Source organism: Heliangelus exortis, chromosome 1 (assembly GCF_036169615.1).
Source record: "Heliangelus exortis chromosome 1, bHelExo1.hap1, whole genome shotgun sequence".
Taxonomy (NCBI): domain Eukaryota; kingdom Metazoa; phylum Chordata; class Aves; order Apodiformes; family Trochilidae; genus Heliangelus; species Heliangelus exortis.
The window spans coordinates 172707591-172726030 of record NC_092422.1 but is presented as its reverse complement, the minus strand read 5'-3'; the positions used below and the strand labels follow the sequence as shown (position 1 = coordinate 172726030).

The 18440-nt window shown below is 35.9% G+C and overlaps 1 protein-coding gene across 2 annotated transcripts in view; it reads left to right on the top strand.

The window, feature by feature from the left end:
• The window catches only part of TFEC (transcription factor EC), a 65607-nt gene that overhangs the window by 12014 nt on the left and 35153 nt on the right, over positions 1-18440 (top strand). For both annotated transcript variants that reach the window (XM_071733684.1, XM_071733683.1), the window contains exon 2: positions 16937-17188. In XM_071733684.1, coding sequence (XP_071589785.1) covers positions 17108-17188 — 81 coding nt within the window. In that variant the 5' untranslated portion in view covers positions 16937-17107. The remainder of the gene's footprint in view (positions 1-16936; positions 17189-18440) is intronic.

Here is an 18440-nt window from a genome sequence, read left to right as displayed (position 1 = left end):
AATAATGATCCAGCAGGAACAATTCACAAGAACTAGACCCAAAGAATTTTGTTTTACATTAACCAAAAGACCAGATCTCTTGTTATAGAAATTATTTTTTATATATATATATATATGTACACACACATATAACACAACTAGGTTTTAGTCCCAGCTCTATCTGAACAAGCTTTATATGAATTCCCAGTTATTTTAGCTGTGAAACTGGATATTATGGCCTAATGTGTGAAGCCTTTTTGCATATTAAAGGCGGTGAGTACTACTGAAATACTAGGAAGAGTTGGCTGACTTTCTGGGACCAGCAGTCACAGTATCTGGGTCCGGGGTTTGCTGGGACTTGCAGCCAGCTGCTACTGCTTGGCGTGGGAGAGGATCCATATCTTCCTAAGGTAGATGAAAAATATGTATTTCTTCCTATCTCAGTCTTCAAAAGCCAGAAATTTCAAGAGAACAGTCAGCTATGCTCCACACAGGGTTTGGGATAGAGAACAGTCTTCATATAATTCACCCAATTCTGGAGATTTTTGCATGGTGGTAGTTATGATACTTGTATTTAAAATGCAAGATTTAGGGCTAAATAGGAAACATTGAAGAACTTTTTCTTTATAAGTGAAATTAATTTAGATGTACTTGAAATAGATTTGGGAAGCAGGTTTGTCAGAAAGATATTTTACAGACACACGTCCTCATTTCATGAGATTTTTCTGAGTTACTGAACTATCTATATTTCTTATTCATTAAGACAGATCGCAGTGTTCTGTTCCTCAGATTTCATATGGGTACAAAAATGGATAGGATTAAAAAGCTCCAAAATATATATTTTTTTATGTTGAAGAAACTGACTTTAAAAAATATAAAACTGTAACTCATCATTAGGTGTAAGTGGGCTGGGCTGCCTTTGACTCCACTACAGCTGCATTGATTGGCACAACCTAAACACCCGAGTCTACTTGTTTAAAAACATTTCTCTTAGTTTTGAAAGCAAAACCATTGTTTGAACCTTTCTTTTAAAACAAAGAATTTTGTAAAATGTGTCCTCTATGTTCATCAGACATATCGTTGAATTTGATAGTGCTATCATTTGTAAGCTACATATATTGTTGCTTTAATGCATTCCCTCACTACTTTGATAAAAGCCTAAAGATGTTGCCACTAGTCCTTTGATGTTTCCTTCTGATGTTAGAGTACCTTTTTTTCCTCCTCTTCCAAAAAATCTGTTTTGCATAAACATGAGCAGGCAAGACTTTTCTGGTTAAGGATAGAAACATCAAGCTATATCTATAAAAAGAGAAAATGAGAAGGTATATCTAGACTTTTATATACTCTTGTCAAGATCTTATAAATTAAAAATTAACCTTCATGGATGTTTGCATTGTATATATAAAAGAGCAAACACATTTCTCTAGTTAAAAAAAAAAAAAAGAAAGAAAAAAAAGAAAACCAACTTGGGCTTCAGAGATTTTTCTGATTTTTTTTTCAATGCAAGTTAATCTTATACTGGTAAGAAAATACTTGCATGCCTACTCTATCAGTCTACTAACATGGATTAATTGATTATTACACAAGAGGAAATAATGAGTTTTTTTCTATTTAGCTTCAAAACCACTTATATTGAAAAGTAAAATGTCTTAGTCTATTTTTTAATGGGAATAAGTATTAGGAGAGGGAGTAGAAGAAGAAATGTTTCAACTAAGGGTCCCCGTGAAGAGGAGGTGCCCCAATGAAATAATTCCTGCCCCAAAGATTTTCTGAAATAAAAAAATACAACTATAGTTATAAATAAATATTATTATTCACATTTATCAAGGAAACTGGATTAAATGATTTCCTCCAGGCCATGTATGGAAAATGTAGCAAGGGTGAGGACCAAATGCACAAAACTCCTGAGTGCCAGTCCACCATAACTTAAATTACTGGAAAATGTTGTGGAAAGGGTGATTTTCCTATGAATGGCACAACTGTTTTGCTGTATTCAGGAAGAACCCAGTGTAGTGGAGCCACAGCATGGTCTGGTGATTAAAGAATGTTAACTAAAGCCAAGAAATGCCAGCTTGTCATCTTGCTTCTGAGACATTACATGTCCTTTGGTTAGTCCAAATTTTTACTGTTTTCAAGAAGAAAAGATGAGATCTCATAATACATTATACCTATAAACTGAAAATGGCAAATCCTTTTAGAGGGCTTTTATGATCAATTTTCAGTAACATATGTAGATGTGAAATATGACTTTGCCACACAACTGAAGAGTGATGTGCTTCTTAAGAACTTGTTTCACAGCTCACTAATGCAGGATGCCCTTGACGATTACTGCTTGAAGCTTCAGTCCTACAAACAGTTGTCCATGTCAGTATTCCTCCGAAATCCATGAAAGCCCTTGGTAGGATAAAATTGGAATAAAGTAGGTAGTTACAGGATCAGGCTTTAGAAAGGTATTAGCAAGGATAAAGACATTCTTGTGGCAACAAGCAGTGCTTAAACAATTCCTCTTCTCTCACTCTCTCTGTGCCCCACTCTCCACCTCTCAAACCCAATGAAATGGAATTAGGTACAGACAAGGTAAACTCCTAATTAACTAACAGAAATGTTGAGAACTGGAAATAAGAAAAATAAAAACTATTTAATTGTGGAATAAAATACTATGCAACCTCAAAAAGTTCCAGAGAAACATAAAAATGGAAGGAACCAAGTCATTCTTGGAATTAATGTTTATTAAACATATCTATTTCTTCCTTCCACCTTAAGTCAACTACGACTTTTGTGTTCAACTTCTGTCTTCCTTGTATTTTTAAAGCTATTGAATTTGGACTTGAGTGGGTGGAGACATGGCCTTCAATTTCCATTACTCACTAGTACAGAAGGTCACAACCATGAGGGGTATTTTTTTTTTTCCTAATCTGTGATACTGTACATATTCTATTTTAATACCTATTTATTTTACTGTTCAGCTGTAAAAGTTAATTTGGAAATTATACCACCATTCAGAGAGGGAATAACATCTGCATAGGAAGGCACTCTGGACATCTATGTATAGATACTTTGATGTGTGTTACTGTCACAAATAAATCCTTGTTCCCATACAGTGCACACATTAACATCAGTAGTTTTCCATCTGTTTCTATTTTGTTGGGCCCATACTCTATGTTCTAATGGGTATAGTTCCATTGTGATTTCATCCTAATGAATTAATTTGGTGCATGATGTATACCAAAGTATTGCATATTGTTCACAGTCTGTGGCCTTATTGTTTATGGGGTCATAAATAAAACTGACTTGAAATTTAAAACAACTTTTCAAATTAAGTTTCACTATCCCGCATTACCTTTCCAGTTTCAGTGGGTAAAGTGCCCTCTTCACCTTCTCTTATTGCTCCTATGATCAAATCTGTCATGGTTTAACACTGGGCTGTCAATTAAATGGATGACAGATGCTCTTTATTAATCCTCCTCCCTGATAAATAAAGGAGAGAGAATAAGGGAGAGAGACTTTCAGGTTGGAAAGTAAGCTACACAGCTTAAATGGAACAGTAACAATAAAAAAGGAAAAATTATTAAATATATATAAATATACACAAAAACAAGGCCACATTCTTTATCCCTTCTCTCCAGTAATGCTCACATCACCACCAAGGCTGAAAGTCAGATTCTGGAATAGTTCCAATCTAGACTCCTGGAGTCAGGAGCAGTGACTTGGAAGCTAGAGGCAGGAACACACAGATTCAGGATGACAGGGATTGGGACCACAGTCAGAAAAACAGACAGAATCCTTCCAGGATGCTGGCCATGAGTGAAGGACCAGAAGAAAAGCCCACTTTTAAACCATGAGGTTTAGCTAAGGTCATAGGCACAGTACTGATGGGTGTTAGATTGACCATCACAGATTGCTCTTGCTGATATTCTCTTTCTAGATGAAATATTAAGCTCATTTTTCCCAAAGATTTCTTGGTTTATGAGGCTTCCAGTAGGCCCTTATCAATCATTTAATTGATGCAGTACTTTGGGAAGTCATATATTTCATTGAACCTTGTGTAGTTTAAGATTACTTTTCAGTAACTCATTAGCTCTTTATACCATCTCATATGACTGAGGGCAGTATGGCATGTGGAGTACTCACTGATTTCTCTTGTTTTGCACAATCTTACGTTTCTTTACATTATCATTTTGCACAACATCAGGAGTAGATAGATTTGAAAACTGGAATGCTAACTCTTGCATTGTATTTTACCTATTGGCTTTCTGATGCTTACTCACCATAAGCAAGCCAGATTCTACTTCTACTCCTGTCAATGTCCCACAGAAGATCTGAATGGTCTGATGCAATAGCTTTGCCATGTGGGCCATAGAGTTTTCCCTTCATTGATATGTGGGGGTGTTGCTTTAGCAGGACAATCTGCTGGTAATTTCAATCTACAGTGGGAACACTCTGCAAGAATGGTCTCAGACATTGGTCTATTTATAGGTCAGACTTTAGGCTGTGCAGCAAAGTGGTGTTTTTTTATCTCTGTGATGTCGGTTTTGATGTAACCATTCTACCAATTGATACCACTCAGAATTTAAAGTGAGTATCCTAATTTAATTAGTTTAGCTACTTATGATTTGACTTTGTGCTTGGTTGATAATCCTTAGCATGAGCTTTTACCCATCCCACCTTTAGTAATAATTACCAAAATTTGTTTATCCAAACTGAGGATTTATTTACTTCCCTCTTCAAGTGTTCCTGTTGATAGAGACTGTGTGATACCAGCCCACACTGTATTACATTCTACACATATAACTTTTGCTACTTGTCATGCTATTACACTATTGATTTCTTTCAGCATCTATTTTTCAGTTAATAATGCATTTAAGACACAGATAGGAAGTTTCTTTCCTTAGAAGCATGTATCATTTATTCTTCTTCAACTGAAATTCCAGCCAGAGTTGAGGAAATACCCTGATGAACCACTTCTCCTGTCTCATTCTTGAACCAAGCGAATACACACAAGGAGTGACATACATTATTCATGGCTAGAATTGTATTAGTCTTTTCTTGTTTGCCCTGCTCTGTTTGGGTACCTGGGCTCTGGGGCAATGCTGTTTTTTATAGGTGATAAAATTGGTGGAAGTATAGTAGAAAACTATGCTGGCAAACCAATGCTTCTGCACTTCAGCTTTGTGAAGAAAATCAGGCTTATCAGTTCTCGCTTTATTTTTCATGTGTGACAGAATCATAGTTTTATCTGCCATCTTCTTAAGGAAGACCAAAGAGATTACAGTTTGCCTTCTTTCCATAACATGGCCTCCAGATTAGGCTGATAAATGCTAATTAGCTCTCTTGATAATTAAATTAATTTGTTAATACTTATATTCTCACTAAATCTGAGTGTTAATATTCACAGCACACCACTTTGTTGCAGTACAAATGCTGCGACATGTTTTCCTGCAGAGAGGGCTGTGGCAACACACCAGAGACTCTTTAAAATATTGTTACCTTTATTAAATATCCTTACTTTCATATTTTAAAAAATTAATTTTGGTGGCCAAAAGATTTCGCACAATTACAGAGCTATGACAATAATTTTTCTAGACAATTCCAACTTATTTTAAACTTGTGTGTTTCTTTCCACACAGGGACCATTGCATTTGAAAGAATTGTTCTGCACAATACTGCTTATAATTAATGCTCCTAATAATGCTTTACCAGACTAATCTTTAATTCTATATTCCCACAGAGCTCTCATTTAAACTAAGTGGGAGTTGCAGTAAAATCAATCATCTTTTGTCAATTAACATGTTTTTATTTAGTGGATATTGGCTGAAAACTGTTAACTAGTTTCAGCTTACCCTAATATCACTCCTCCAGCTCCTATTCTGTAGTGTCTACTTAATGCACAGATGTTTGCTGTACCTGAATTGAAATGTAAATGATGTAAAGTAGAACTCTACCATGGAAGGACATGTACTTGTTTCTGCTAGGATGCCTTTTGATTCTATTTATGGTGTTTTTACAGCAGGTCTTGTTCTAATGTTTCTTCAAGGCTGATTTCAGAATTCAGCTAATTGCAAGTAGAAGTGGATTTTGATCTGCTGTATGTTAGAAATGGTATTAATATCTACTCTTTTTTTTTTTTTTTTTTTTTTTTGTTTTTGCTCATGCAATTACTGCTGGATGGAACATATTGTGAATTAAGATTAGCTTAAATACATGTCAAAAGGCAAGACCACATGCTCAGTTTGGTTCTGAAAGTACCAATTATGCTGTTTTTGTGAGATTTCTTGTCAACTGTGGAGTGCAGCAAAACATAAGCCTGGCACTCTGTAAGTTGTTTCCCGAATGAATTCTTGGCTTTAGCAGGTATTTGTTGGTGTGAGGCAGAACAGTATCTTTTCAGACACAAACATGCAAAACTATAGGTCAGAAAACACTCCTCAAAATAAAGTATACAATTTTAAGTAAAAATTTGCATTAATTACAATTTCTTCTAATATCTGGTGGTTTTTTACTAACATCTAGAATTCTTATTTGCCTTTTATTTTAAGTATAGTGGCAAACACAAATCCTATGAAATTATTGAAATATTTCAAGGACCACATAATAACTGCACTGTAAATCCACTGTTACTACTCTCAGAACTTAAGTGGAAGTGCATTGCTGAAAGAATATATTGATTTGTAGCTGGTGTTTAGGTCCTGAAGCTAATGTTTGCTAAACCCATGAACAGCAGGGCAACAGCATCCTGAAGTGTGAACATGGTCAGACTCATCGCCAGTCATCATAAAATATATTTGAACACAAAATGGGCCAGGTGGATTAAAGAAAAAAAAAAGGAAAATGTTCTTAACAAATGATATGAAATAATTTTTTGTTATTTTTTTCTCACACAGCTATCCTTGATGTGCCATTTCAGGTTTTGATGGAAATGACACCTATTGCTGTCACCTAACCCAGTCTGCCCCCCCTTGTATGAAAGCCTGCTTTGTGGATAGGTCCTAAGCTGGCTCAAAATGATGTTGCTGCCTTGATTTCACAGAAACTGTGTTTTGAAGCTGAACCCAAGATACCTACTTTGAAAGCTTCCCCTCTTGCTCTCTTTTTCGTTCTGAGACTGAAGAAAGCAATAGAAAGCACATTTTGTAGGCTGAAGCTGGTTTTGTCTGTGTCTTTACAGAAGCTATAAGCCATCACAGACTTAAAATAGCTTGTCCAACAGATTAGCCTCCCTGATGTGACAACCTCACCAAACCCCCTTGTGCCACAGGCTTTGTTTCCCCCATTCTTGCAGTTCATGGGCTGAAGAGTGCATAACTCAATACAGTTTGTTTCAAAATGAGGGAGGACTGAAACACACAAGAAAGGGGTTAGTAATAAGCAGTGCTGTCATCTGGTGGTGAAATTGTTACCATTTTAAAAAAAACTGATCCTGTTTTCAGGCAATGGGTTTCACTTTTTTGGGAAGGTTGATGTATCTCCCTTATCATGTAGTCATGAGTCTTTCATACTAGAAATAGACAAACATAGTGGTTTTATCCAAAAATCACTCAACTTTTTGAATTTACTGTATCTTTGAGGAAAAGCAGCATGCCAGAAGTAGGCTTACTGTGTTCCTCTTTTGCCTTTTTCTTCTTTAGCTTGTGCAGCCAAAACATGACAATGTTACTGTGAAGTGCATTATGAGTGTTATTCCTTGTGTGCAAACACTGCTTGTCCAAAGGAATGAAGAAGTAAGGAAAAAACCTCACATTACCCTCTCTCAGAAATATCAGTATTCTCAAAAGCTAAAGTACTATTTTCTCCTCTTACAATTTTGCTTTTTTCCATGTTATGTTTGATGTCCATATCCTCACATATCAGGATTCTTTGCTGTCTGTAACTGAACAGGAGGGATATTAATGCCATCATTGCATCTCAAACGATGCAAACAGTGAGAACCTATTACTTCTTGTTCCCTCTTCATGCTTCTCTCTGAGTTCTTAACTCTGAAAGTGATATGCAAGTGAGAAAATGAAAACAATTAGAAATCAAAGAACAAATCAAGAAACTTTAGAAACTATTCAGGAATTTACTAAAGTAGCCATTAAACCCAGTGATCTTTTTTCTTTTGGTTCACTCATTTTAAAGTTCAGCCACCTGACACTTTCATTTACATATTAAGGCAGTACACATACCTACCAGTTCTCTTCAGGCTTCATCTATATATATCACAAAATAGGTGGTGTGGATCTTGATAATATAGTCATCTTTTGCCTCTTCCAAGTGTGAAGTTAAATAGTTAAAAATGCTGACATTAACATAAAAACTTTTATGTCCACAAACATTTTCATTCATACTGATTATTGCATCAGCCTGCATTCTAGTAATCTCATATTTTGGAGTATATTTCTTTTTATGTATTATGCTTATCAGAAAATCTTGACTCTGAATAAAAAATATCATTCTAGTTATGGAATTCCCATGCTGCTTTAGCCACAATTTTTATCGATCTTTGCTAGTTGCAGTTGACAAATACAAAGCTTTTAATGCTTCTGTTTTGTTTCTTCTATAAGAACAGAAAAAACTGCACCGGTGGAAGTTGATTAGCAGACTATTTTAAAATAACAACCAGAATATAGTGCTTTCCATTTGCAATACAGATTTTTCTTGAATATGTGTATGATGCCCTTTTCTCCATTAATAGCACCTTTCTAGCTGGCCTAATTTGAATGACTTCTGGAGACAGAGACAAGTTGACAAGTAGAGGTATCAGGACCTAGCCCTTTAAAAATAGCTAGCTGTACAAGAAATGTCTTCCCATTCTTCAAGTGTAAGGGTCTTATTCCCTGTCCTCTAGTGATACCAACAATAAAGAGAAACTGGAATAATAAAGATTTATTGTATTCACAGAATCATGAATCAGTGAGTGCATGGACAGTGTCACTGTGCAGAGCTAAAGTAAGGATATTAGCTGGAGTTTCATAATTTGATTGTGGTGCCTTGTTGTGCTTGTGAGGCTTTTTAACTGTAATGGTTGATTTTATTCACAGTTTAGATTTTCAGCTTAAATTCAAACTGAAATCAAAGAGATATTTTTGTAAAATACTTCCTGTAGTTTGCTTTGCTTAACTTTATAGTCTGTTTTTATAGTGCAATGTGAAAAAACTTGAGTCTTTTCTGCCAGTGAAGACCACAAAGTCAACTAGACTCATTGTTATTTTAAAACATGACAAGGTGGCCTTAAGACCTTGGGGATCCTTTCTTCAGAAGTCAATCTGGTGATGGATAAGGAGCCATCAGAGCTGTGTGTATCTTAACTGTGGGAGTTCAATTAAGAAGCCAGGAGTGTCTCGGGTACACCGGTGCCAATGGAAGTGCTGGCTTTGATATTGCCTCTGTAGCTGCTCAGTGCAGGCTGTCGGCTTCCCCCAACTCATTTCTGATTGCACAAGGAGGTTAGCAGAGAGAAATACCTGAAAGGACTGAGCTCCCTCATTGCTTGTGAGTGCCAGAGAATGCCACAATGGAGAAACTCTGTCAAAATCTCTGTATCTGCATGGGGATTTGACAGGACTCTGCTAGCTGTAAGATAATTCCTCTAATAGCCACAGCCTTCAGAGCTCTGCTGCCTTCTTCTCCCTGAGAGAAACTCTGTTCTGCTGCCTATGCTGTGCAGAGAAATTTTCCTTACCCAGCACTGGTTTCTGCAAAGTCTATTCTGCAGTTCCTGTGCTCCCACATTCCTTTTGCTTTTCATAATGCTTGGCAGCATGATGGAAAATTTCTGATTGCTCCCATCCTACCCCACACATAATTATCGACTATTTTTAGACCTTGAGATAGCAAAATACAAAAGCAGTAGTTATTGTTGAAGTCACGGCCTTTATCAAAGAACTTTAAAATGTTTCTTCTTCAGTCTCTTCACCCTTGGAAGGACTTTCACGAGTTCCTGACGAATGTGATGTCAAAGGTTAAATAAGATGAATAATAGTGCATTAGTGTCACATGAGAATTTTTTCTTAATTTGAAAGCTACTGTAAAACAGCATCTAAACTGAGCTGTGAGTTGCCAGACTGGATGTCTTGTTGCTTTGTATTCTCTCTTCATGCATATTAATGGAGAAGGTCTCATCTAGATCAAGGTTCCAAGAAAAAAAATATTCACATTTAAAAATTAATTACTGTGTTTAGCTTAAGTAATTAATTGACATAATCACACATGCTTTTATAAACTAAACATTAAAGTGAACAGCTACATTATTTGGTGATAGTTTTCAAGACAGAACAGAAGTGCATAATTGCTAACTTAAACTGAAATTTCATTTTATTATGAATTCATTTCATAAATACACTTCTCTCAAAAAGTCTAATAGAAAGAGCAGGACAAACAAACAACTGATGTTAATTTGTAATAGAAGTTACAAAGGATTATTTCATCACTAAAAATACTTTCTTTTCTAACGGTTAAAATCCATTTGAAAGTTCTCAGAAAAAGTGCTAAAATAGTCTGTGTTGTGACTGTGTTTCTTATCTTAAAATGGAAATAGACATTTTGGGTACTTACTGAACATTTTAATAATTAAAAACTTCATAATTAGATGCTTATTTTCTGGTACAGCGGCTGAAAAGAACATGAAGCCCCATAACTCAAGCCATTTCAGAGAGGTGTTGTGTTCAGGCCTAATGATAAATGACACAATCCCATCAGAGTGAGAAATTGTACTTCAAAAGCTATTAAAAACACAGGAACAAATTAACATCTAGCATAAATGGCAAAATGTAATGAAGTCCACTGAGTTCTGTTCACTATACTATGTCCATATATATGCCACATATATATAGGCCATATATATATATCATATATATATATATATATATATGCTTTGCAGGAGAGATTTAAACTATATGTAAATTCAGAGTGATTTTTTATCAAAGGAAAAGTAAGCTTTATAATAGCCAGTTCTCAGATCTTAAAATCCATAACATTTAAACACAGAAAGGGCTATTAGACCGCCCATTCTAGCTCCATCATAGGTTTTTTTGTTTCAGTTATTATGCCAGAGCTGGGCTTTGAGTCCCAGAACGTGTTTGATAAAAATACATCTTCTACTTGGCTAATGCATCTCTTCCAAAAAGTCATCAACCCTTAGTTTGAAGAAAACAGCAGAGGATTTTCTTTTGAGTATTTTACTGGATTAGTCACATCATTTCTGATACACACTTGCCAAACATCAGCTTGTGGCCAATGGCTCTTGCCATGTTTTCTGTGCTAGCTGAAAGACTCTTACATTCAGTGTCTCCCACAATTTTCACAAATTTCAATTTGACAAGAATGTAGCTGAATGCTGAATTTCTTTAAACTTTTGTTGAATCACCTTAATTTTGATCTGCAAGTACTTCAATAGCTTTCTTCTTCATAATTTCAATTTTTTTTTCAACGGTGCTTTGAAAATTTTTGGAGTAGAAAGATTTTTAGGATTCCATTCTTGATCTCTTTCCAGAGCAATAAATAAAGGCAGAGTAAAACAAGGTTCCTATTCACTACTTCCTTTATGCCATCTTCCCTTATTATAGCATCACCTGGACATCCCTGCTGAGTTGCTGCTTTATTAAACCCCCTAATTTTTTGCAGACTCGTTTCTTCTAATGTTTTCTCCATTCAGCTTTATCTCTTGTTGAATCCTGGATTCCTTCCTTCAACATATGCAGATGTTTATTTGACTGAGAGAGAACACATTTACTTTCAATGGGATCACTTCTTTAAAAAATACTTATTGCTTTTAGTTAGTTTTATTTTTCATTAGTCCCAACTCAATGATGGGAATGTTGAGTAGTACAAGACTGAAGAGTCCCTCTTTCTGGTGCCAGATGTTTGCACGTTACTTTCTTATGCGTGTTCATTAGCCAATTCTTAATCTAGTTAAAACATGCTTTATTAATATTGTGTAGTGCTATATTTTAAATAAGAATATTGACTGATACTAAGTCAAAAGGTGTACAAAAGTGGAGTGTAACCTACATGGTTACCTTTGGCAACCTAACTTGAAATCTCATCAAAGAACAGAAGTAGATTTGTTTGACAAGGCTTATTTTGAACAGAACTACGTTGACTAGTATTAATTATATTCCAATATTTTAATAATTTAATAATTGAGTCTCTTTTCAATTTTTCTATTATTTCTCCCATGACTGATGGTGGGACAAGCAGCCTATGAGTGTCACCTGCTTGCCCTTCATAGGATACCAATACAAGATGTAGCAGTGCTGGAATTACTTACTTGAATTTCATTTACATTGTTCATGCCTCCTGTAGGACCCCTAAATATGCCTTCTTTCTTACTTTTGGCATGCTAGGTATTCTTTTACTAATAAAAAAAATGTCGTCAACAACTATAAAAGTTAATATATAAATATAAAGTATATAAATATATAAATATAAGGTAGTCTGTATAAAAAAACTAGAAAAGGCCTAGTTATGCCATTGTGCAATATATTAGAAATGAAAGTAAAATTCGTGTAAATGTAGGAAAAGATGTTACACAACCCTACCACAGCTTTACAACACCATGGTAAGTTATCAATTTAGAAAGAGCAATTGAAGAAGTTCCAATATGCATCTGTCATTCTGAAAGGCTATTATGTTCTTGTTCTCAGAACAGGCTTGTCAGTGGGACATAAAATACAAATAGGTACAGTCAGTTACAGATGCACTGGGGTATTCCTGGATTAAAAAATTGATCTCAAAGGTTTTTTTCCTGTTCTAGGTTTGTTCTTGCGTAATTGTAGTAGTTGAGTTTGGGCTGGATGATTCCAGTTCCCCGAATGCTTGATCTCTCTGTTTCTGAATAAGCTCTATTTTCTCCATAGTTATGAAAGCCAGATAACAAAAGCAGTGCCTAAAAGTGTGTGGATAATCTATTTGCTGTTGGACCTCATCCTGTCCTTCAGCATAAATCTGAAATCTTAAATAATTAGCATTTAAACTACATGCCCACAGCTGATGCAAGAGAATACCTAGGAGGAGAAACACAAACTCATCAAATCATACTGCTTGATTTTTGTCAAAAAACCCCCAGGTTCCACAGAGCTAGCAGCATCTTGGATGCTCTACACTGAAAACCATTTCAGTGTCCTCCTTTAAAGCTGTTTTACTTTAAACAAATAATTAAGTATTCATTGACCCAGAGAAAATTAAAAAAAAAAAAAGCTGTTTTACTTGAAACAAATAATTAAGTACTCATTGACCCAGAGAAAATTAAAAAAAAAAAAAAAAAAAGGGAATGCAACTGTTGTGACTGTAAAGAGTCTTTCAAGATCAACATTGCAGGTCCTTGGTCCAAAGAACCTTTGGTGTTTTCTATAGCTGGGAGGACTCCTAGATTGTAGAGGCTCAGATACCCTCACCTTAAAATTTCACATACTCTCTCATAAAACATTCTCACAGATTATAAGAACTTCTTAAAATATAAGAAATTAGAAAATTAGTCTCCTAACACTGCAGGAGAATACCACATCAGGATTAACGGGTGAAGTAAAAATGCTTCTACTCTAGAATTTTTGTACTTTTTTTCCAATTTTGAGTGGAAGGACTTTGTCTAATGGATCTAAAATCTCTAAGCAGATGATAATGTTTTTCTGTGCTGTTTTACTTGTGTGATTACTCATGTGCAGGAGTGATCTTCCAGTTATTTTGCTTTTTTTTGTGTTTATTTCACTAACCCCCTAGCTTGATACCATTTCCCCCCTAGACTTAATTATAATTATCCAGAATTTTAATATTTAAACCACCAAATCAAATTTACCTGGCTTTTTCTATATATCATTTGCTTCCTTAGGTGCTCATGGCCTTGTCCAGTTAAGTTATGAAAATCTCCCCAGGTGGAGATCCCACAACCTCTCTGGGCAACCTGTGCCAGTGCTCAGCCACTCTTTTTACACCATAAAAACGAAACTCAAACCCAAGTCATTTTTTAATGCTTGTAATTATGGGAACAGTTGTTCAGAATAGTTTATTTAATCTAAAACTTTCAGAAAAGTTATACTGAACTTAAAAATACTGATACCACACAATAAAACTTGCCTAGCATCCTAGTGGAGAACAAACTGGTCATACTTGGTATTTGACACTTGCTGATTTGTTTCATAAAGTTAGTAAGTTTTGAGTTTCTGCTTGTCACAATACCTGGGTAGTTTTAACTATCCTAATTTTTGAGACCTTGACTTTGCAATCTTATTATTCCTTTGGAAAATCATGACTTTTCTCCTCCATTGATTATACACTATCAGTAAGATTATAAAAATAAGCCCAGCTCTTCTTTGCTTTTGCACAGTGGCTTGACTATCAAAAGTTTCTTCATGTTATTAGCATTGAGCTCTAAGATTTAGAGATATAGAGACAATCAGAGACTGCACCTTTAGGTATCTTTTGAAAATCAGGCCATAGATCCCTTTTTAACCTTGAGGGTTCTGCTTTGTAATGGCTGCAACAATAAAGAGGATGGGGAGGTTTGCAAAAGCACAGCAATAGATCCCATCAGTGAGGCTTTCAATACTTTTCCTGGGTTTGGAAGTTCAGGACAGTTCTGACAGTATATAAGCACTGAAAGAATATAATAAAAAATAAACACTCCCTATAACTTAGTTTTTAAATTCATTAGCAGTTATCTGGTTGTCTTTAATAGAACCTTCTCTGGCCTGGTGGGATGGCCTATGGTGGTTCACTAGGGAATTGGGTTGTACAGAGGTTTTGTTCTGCTGCTGAATCTGAAATCCAGGGGAATAAAGTGAGTTTTCACAATCATCTTATGACACAACTCACTTCCTTATTGAAATGCCTTTTAAATATCAAACTTTAAAACATGGTACTAGACACTCCAAGCATTGCGAATTTCTTATATTTCCTATTTAATTTCAAGATATGTGATATTATGGATTTCATGCCTCAGAGAGGCCTGCAGAATTTCTAATTCAATTTGTTGCTCATTATGGAGTGATCATCAGACAGATTTAAGAGAAAACAATAGGTGGAGTGACATGCAATAGATGCATTTGTAGAGTATACATTGATCCCACTCCCATCCGAGCCATGCAAAGCAGCTGTGATTTCAGAGCTGTTGGCTGCAATGCTCTGCACGGCTGAGAAGACATCTTCATCAGCTGAGGCACTGCAGGGGTCTGCGTTGGCTTCCCTTTGCCTGGGCTCATTCAGTAACCCTGAAACGATGCAGAAGCCTGAAGTGTCTGAGTGTTTCTCACATAGGGGCAGAAAAACAGATTGCACAGCAAAACCCTTCTGTGACCGTGCTACAGGACAGATTTTCTTCCCTTCAGCATATTGTATTTTGCCCAGGATAGATACTCATAATAAACTGACATGCAGTGGATTTCATGTTCAGATTCTAATTTAAGAAACTGCTTGAGTGTCTAACTTTCAGTATGAGCTTAACTCTCACTGAAGATGAAGGACTAAGCAGATGCATAAGAATATGAATTATTTGGGATGGTTCACATGTGTCCTTGCACATGATAAATCAGAGCTTAAATTAACAGTACATTATGCACTTTCTACTAATAGCAAAAAGGATCTTAGTTAAGACAAGTAATATAATAATTTAATTAAATCCCAAACACATATGTAGTTTTTAAAACCTTATATGGGACACATACTTTCCTAACATAAAACAGCTAGAAAACTAAATGATATATAAGGTATTATATCAATATTTGAATGGAATATTATTTAATAACTTTAAGGCTTACATCAAAATAATTAATATTATATTCATTACTGGCTGGCTTAACCTTTTTATACGACTTGAAAATTAGTTTAAAGAAACATAAATAAAATATCTCTAGACATGCCACCATAATATGATTAAAAATAAAGTAGGTAGTGCAATATTGTTAAAAAATACAGCTAGTTTAAATGCAACTCCCTTTTATGGGCTATTTATCCCTCCTTATGTATGTCAGGGGAATTAAAAAGAAGTTTGTTTAAATGACTGAAATTTTTTTTGGAGAAAAAAGAGCTGCAAAGCAAGTCTTGCTATTATTTAACAAATATTAATCATGCTTACACAGAGGCCACTTGAGAAAAATCTATTACAAGAAATCTGTGACCAGTCATGCCATAGGAAGTGGAGAAAGCCACAGGGCTGAAATGACAGTGAGGTTTGTGTATGCAGTGCTCCTCTGACGGTTAAATTGCAGGAATGTGACATTGATCTGAAATGGGAGCTGTTTGAAGTAGCAACTGTCAATCTCTGGAATCAAAGGATGGCCCAAAGTCTTACTCAATTATCCATTTTTTGCATGACCACTCAGTTTATAAAGTGCTACCAACTCAAAAAAGTGATCTGTCTTCAAGAGGCACTTCAAGAAGACTACTGTGTGATTTGAGGATAGTCATCCAGGACTATAACTTGGACATTTTTATTTTAGTTGTTTCCTTTTTTTTTTGTTTTGTTTCGTTTTGTGCAGCAATGCCTCATTTAACTGACTGTATTTATTACAAGGTGAGCCATAGGTGGATTTAGATTTGAGTGAATATCTGCTGCTGTTGATATTGCTTGAGGTTGGTTGGATTATGTTTATTGCAAGTACAAAAGATACATTGTAATACTAATTTTAAAGTATAATATTTTCTATACATATATGTAGTTTTATGTAGGTTTGATTGCAATGATCAGTGATTTCAACAGAGACCATCTGTAAATGAGAAGAGAAAAATGTGTAGCAGGCTTCTGCTCTTTTGTCAGGATTATGCTTATATTTTCTAAATCTATTTTTCTTTGATTCTTATTTAGAAGATTTATTCAGCTGTTTTAGGGAAAAATAGTACCCAAGTAAGAACTGTGCAAGTATGCAAAACTGAAAAAAACCCAATTTGAGGTGTTTTGTGGAATTTATTGTTTTGAAATTTTTAAGGGCTTATGGGCAAATACAGGTACCATTAATTAAAAACTTTAGCAATTATTTCTATTCCTTCCCAGGTACAAACACATTTGGAAAATCAGTCTAGATACCACATACAACAAAGCCAGAGGCACCAGGTGAAGCAGTACCTGACCCTCGACACCAAGCTGTCCAGCCAGACGGTCTCCTTGTCCCACTCCCACACGATCCAGCCCGCAGGAGTGACCTCCATCCTCAGAAACGGACACATGCCTCCTGCCAGTGACATTGGCACAGCTGAGAGCCCCGTTACCAAGCTGCTGGCCCTTGGAGGAGAAAACGAAAATGCGGTAGGGCCAAGTTGGCAAAAGGAATGGGGAAATGGGCTTGGCATACTTCTTAAAAATATTACATTGCCCATGCTGTGTTGATAGTGGGCAAGAGATTGCTCTCTGTCATTTCATGAGGCCTCTGGATGTAGCACTTGCTCCCTGAATCCTTTTAAACTACATGAGTGATTCCCTTGAATGTCTGTGAATAGCTTATTGCATGATCAGGCTTCTAAGTTACTGCGAGTTAAAATGTACTGTTGCATCTTTTTATCTATATCTCATATATTGCTGTAACTTTTTTTGATATATACTTTGCAATGCAAAACTTTTTTTTTTCAGATGACAGTTATTTCAGTCTAAAAGTATTATCCTAGCTACATATCAAAGTTAAATACTAATTACCTTAAAGATGTAACTGAAATAACCTTCCATTCATTTTTCAGTTAGCTGATACATTTATATATGGGTTATCTTGGGTAAATTGGCTTAGGCATGCTAACTTTAGTGTCACCATCTATTTTAATAGAGGTACAGCTATTATACAGTGTCAGAATCTCAGTCAGTGTGAGATGTAGATAAAATGGAGATGCCGTGTCACATCTTGGGTTTTAACTGCAGAGAGGAATTTGAGCACTTGGAAGTTATACAGCTAAGTTTTAGGAAACTGGAAAAAAAAAACAACCCGGAGCTGCCAGAGAGCTCATCAGGGGCCCTTCCATTTCTTATGCACTGATGACTGACATTTTGCGTTAGGTTTATGGATTGCTGGAGTCAATAGTCTGCAAAGACTGTTTCAGGTGGTCTTTGGGGAGGCCTCTGTGGTCACCTCTGTGTTGGCAAGTTCAGCATGCTAGAGCCATTCTCAGGCACTTCAGGTATCTGACAAGCAACAAGTGGTGCCTGCCCTAACACCACTTTCTGTCCTCAAGAGTGAGGCTGCTGCTTGTAAGCCTTTCTTCTGAACTGTATCTGATGATGCCTTTGAGACTCATAGCTGACACAAGCCAAAGTCCTTGTAGACATTACTCCAATAATTTTATTCATCCCATCCCAAAGCTCAGGGACATGACTGGCACAGCACAATTTCCCAGTTGCAGATGTGTCCTGTGGTCCAGTGTCAGCTGTAGGTACATTAATAAATAATACAGAGCTAACAGACAGGTTGGTGCACTGAACTGTATTCATCCGTATTCTCCAATTGTGGGGTTTTCCTGGCATCCTATTGGCCAACACAATACTTTCCTACATGTAGCTGGGCACAACATGGGTT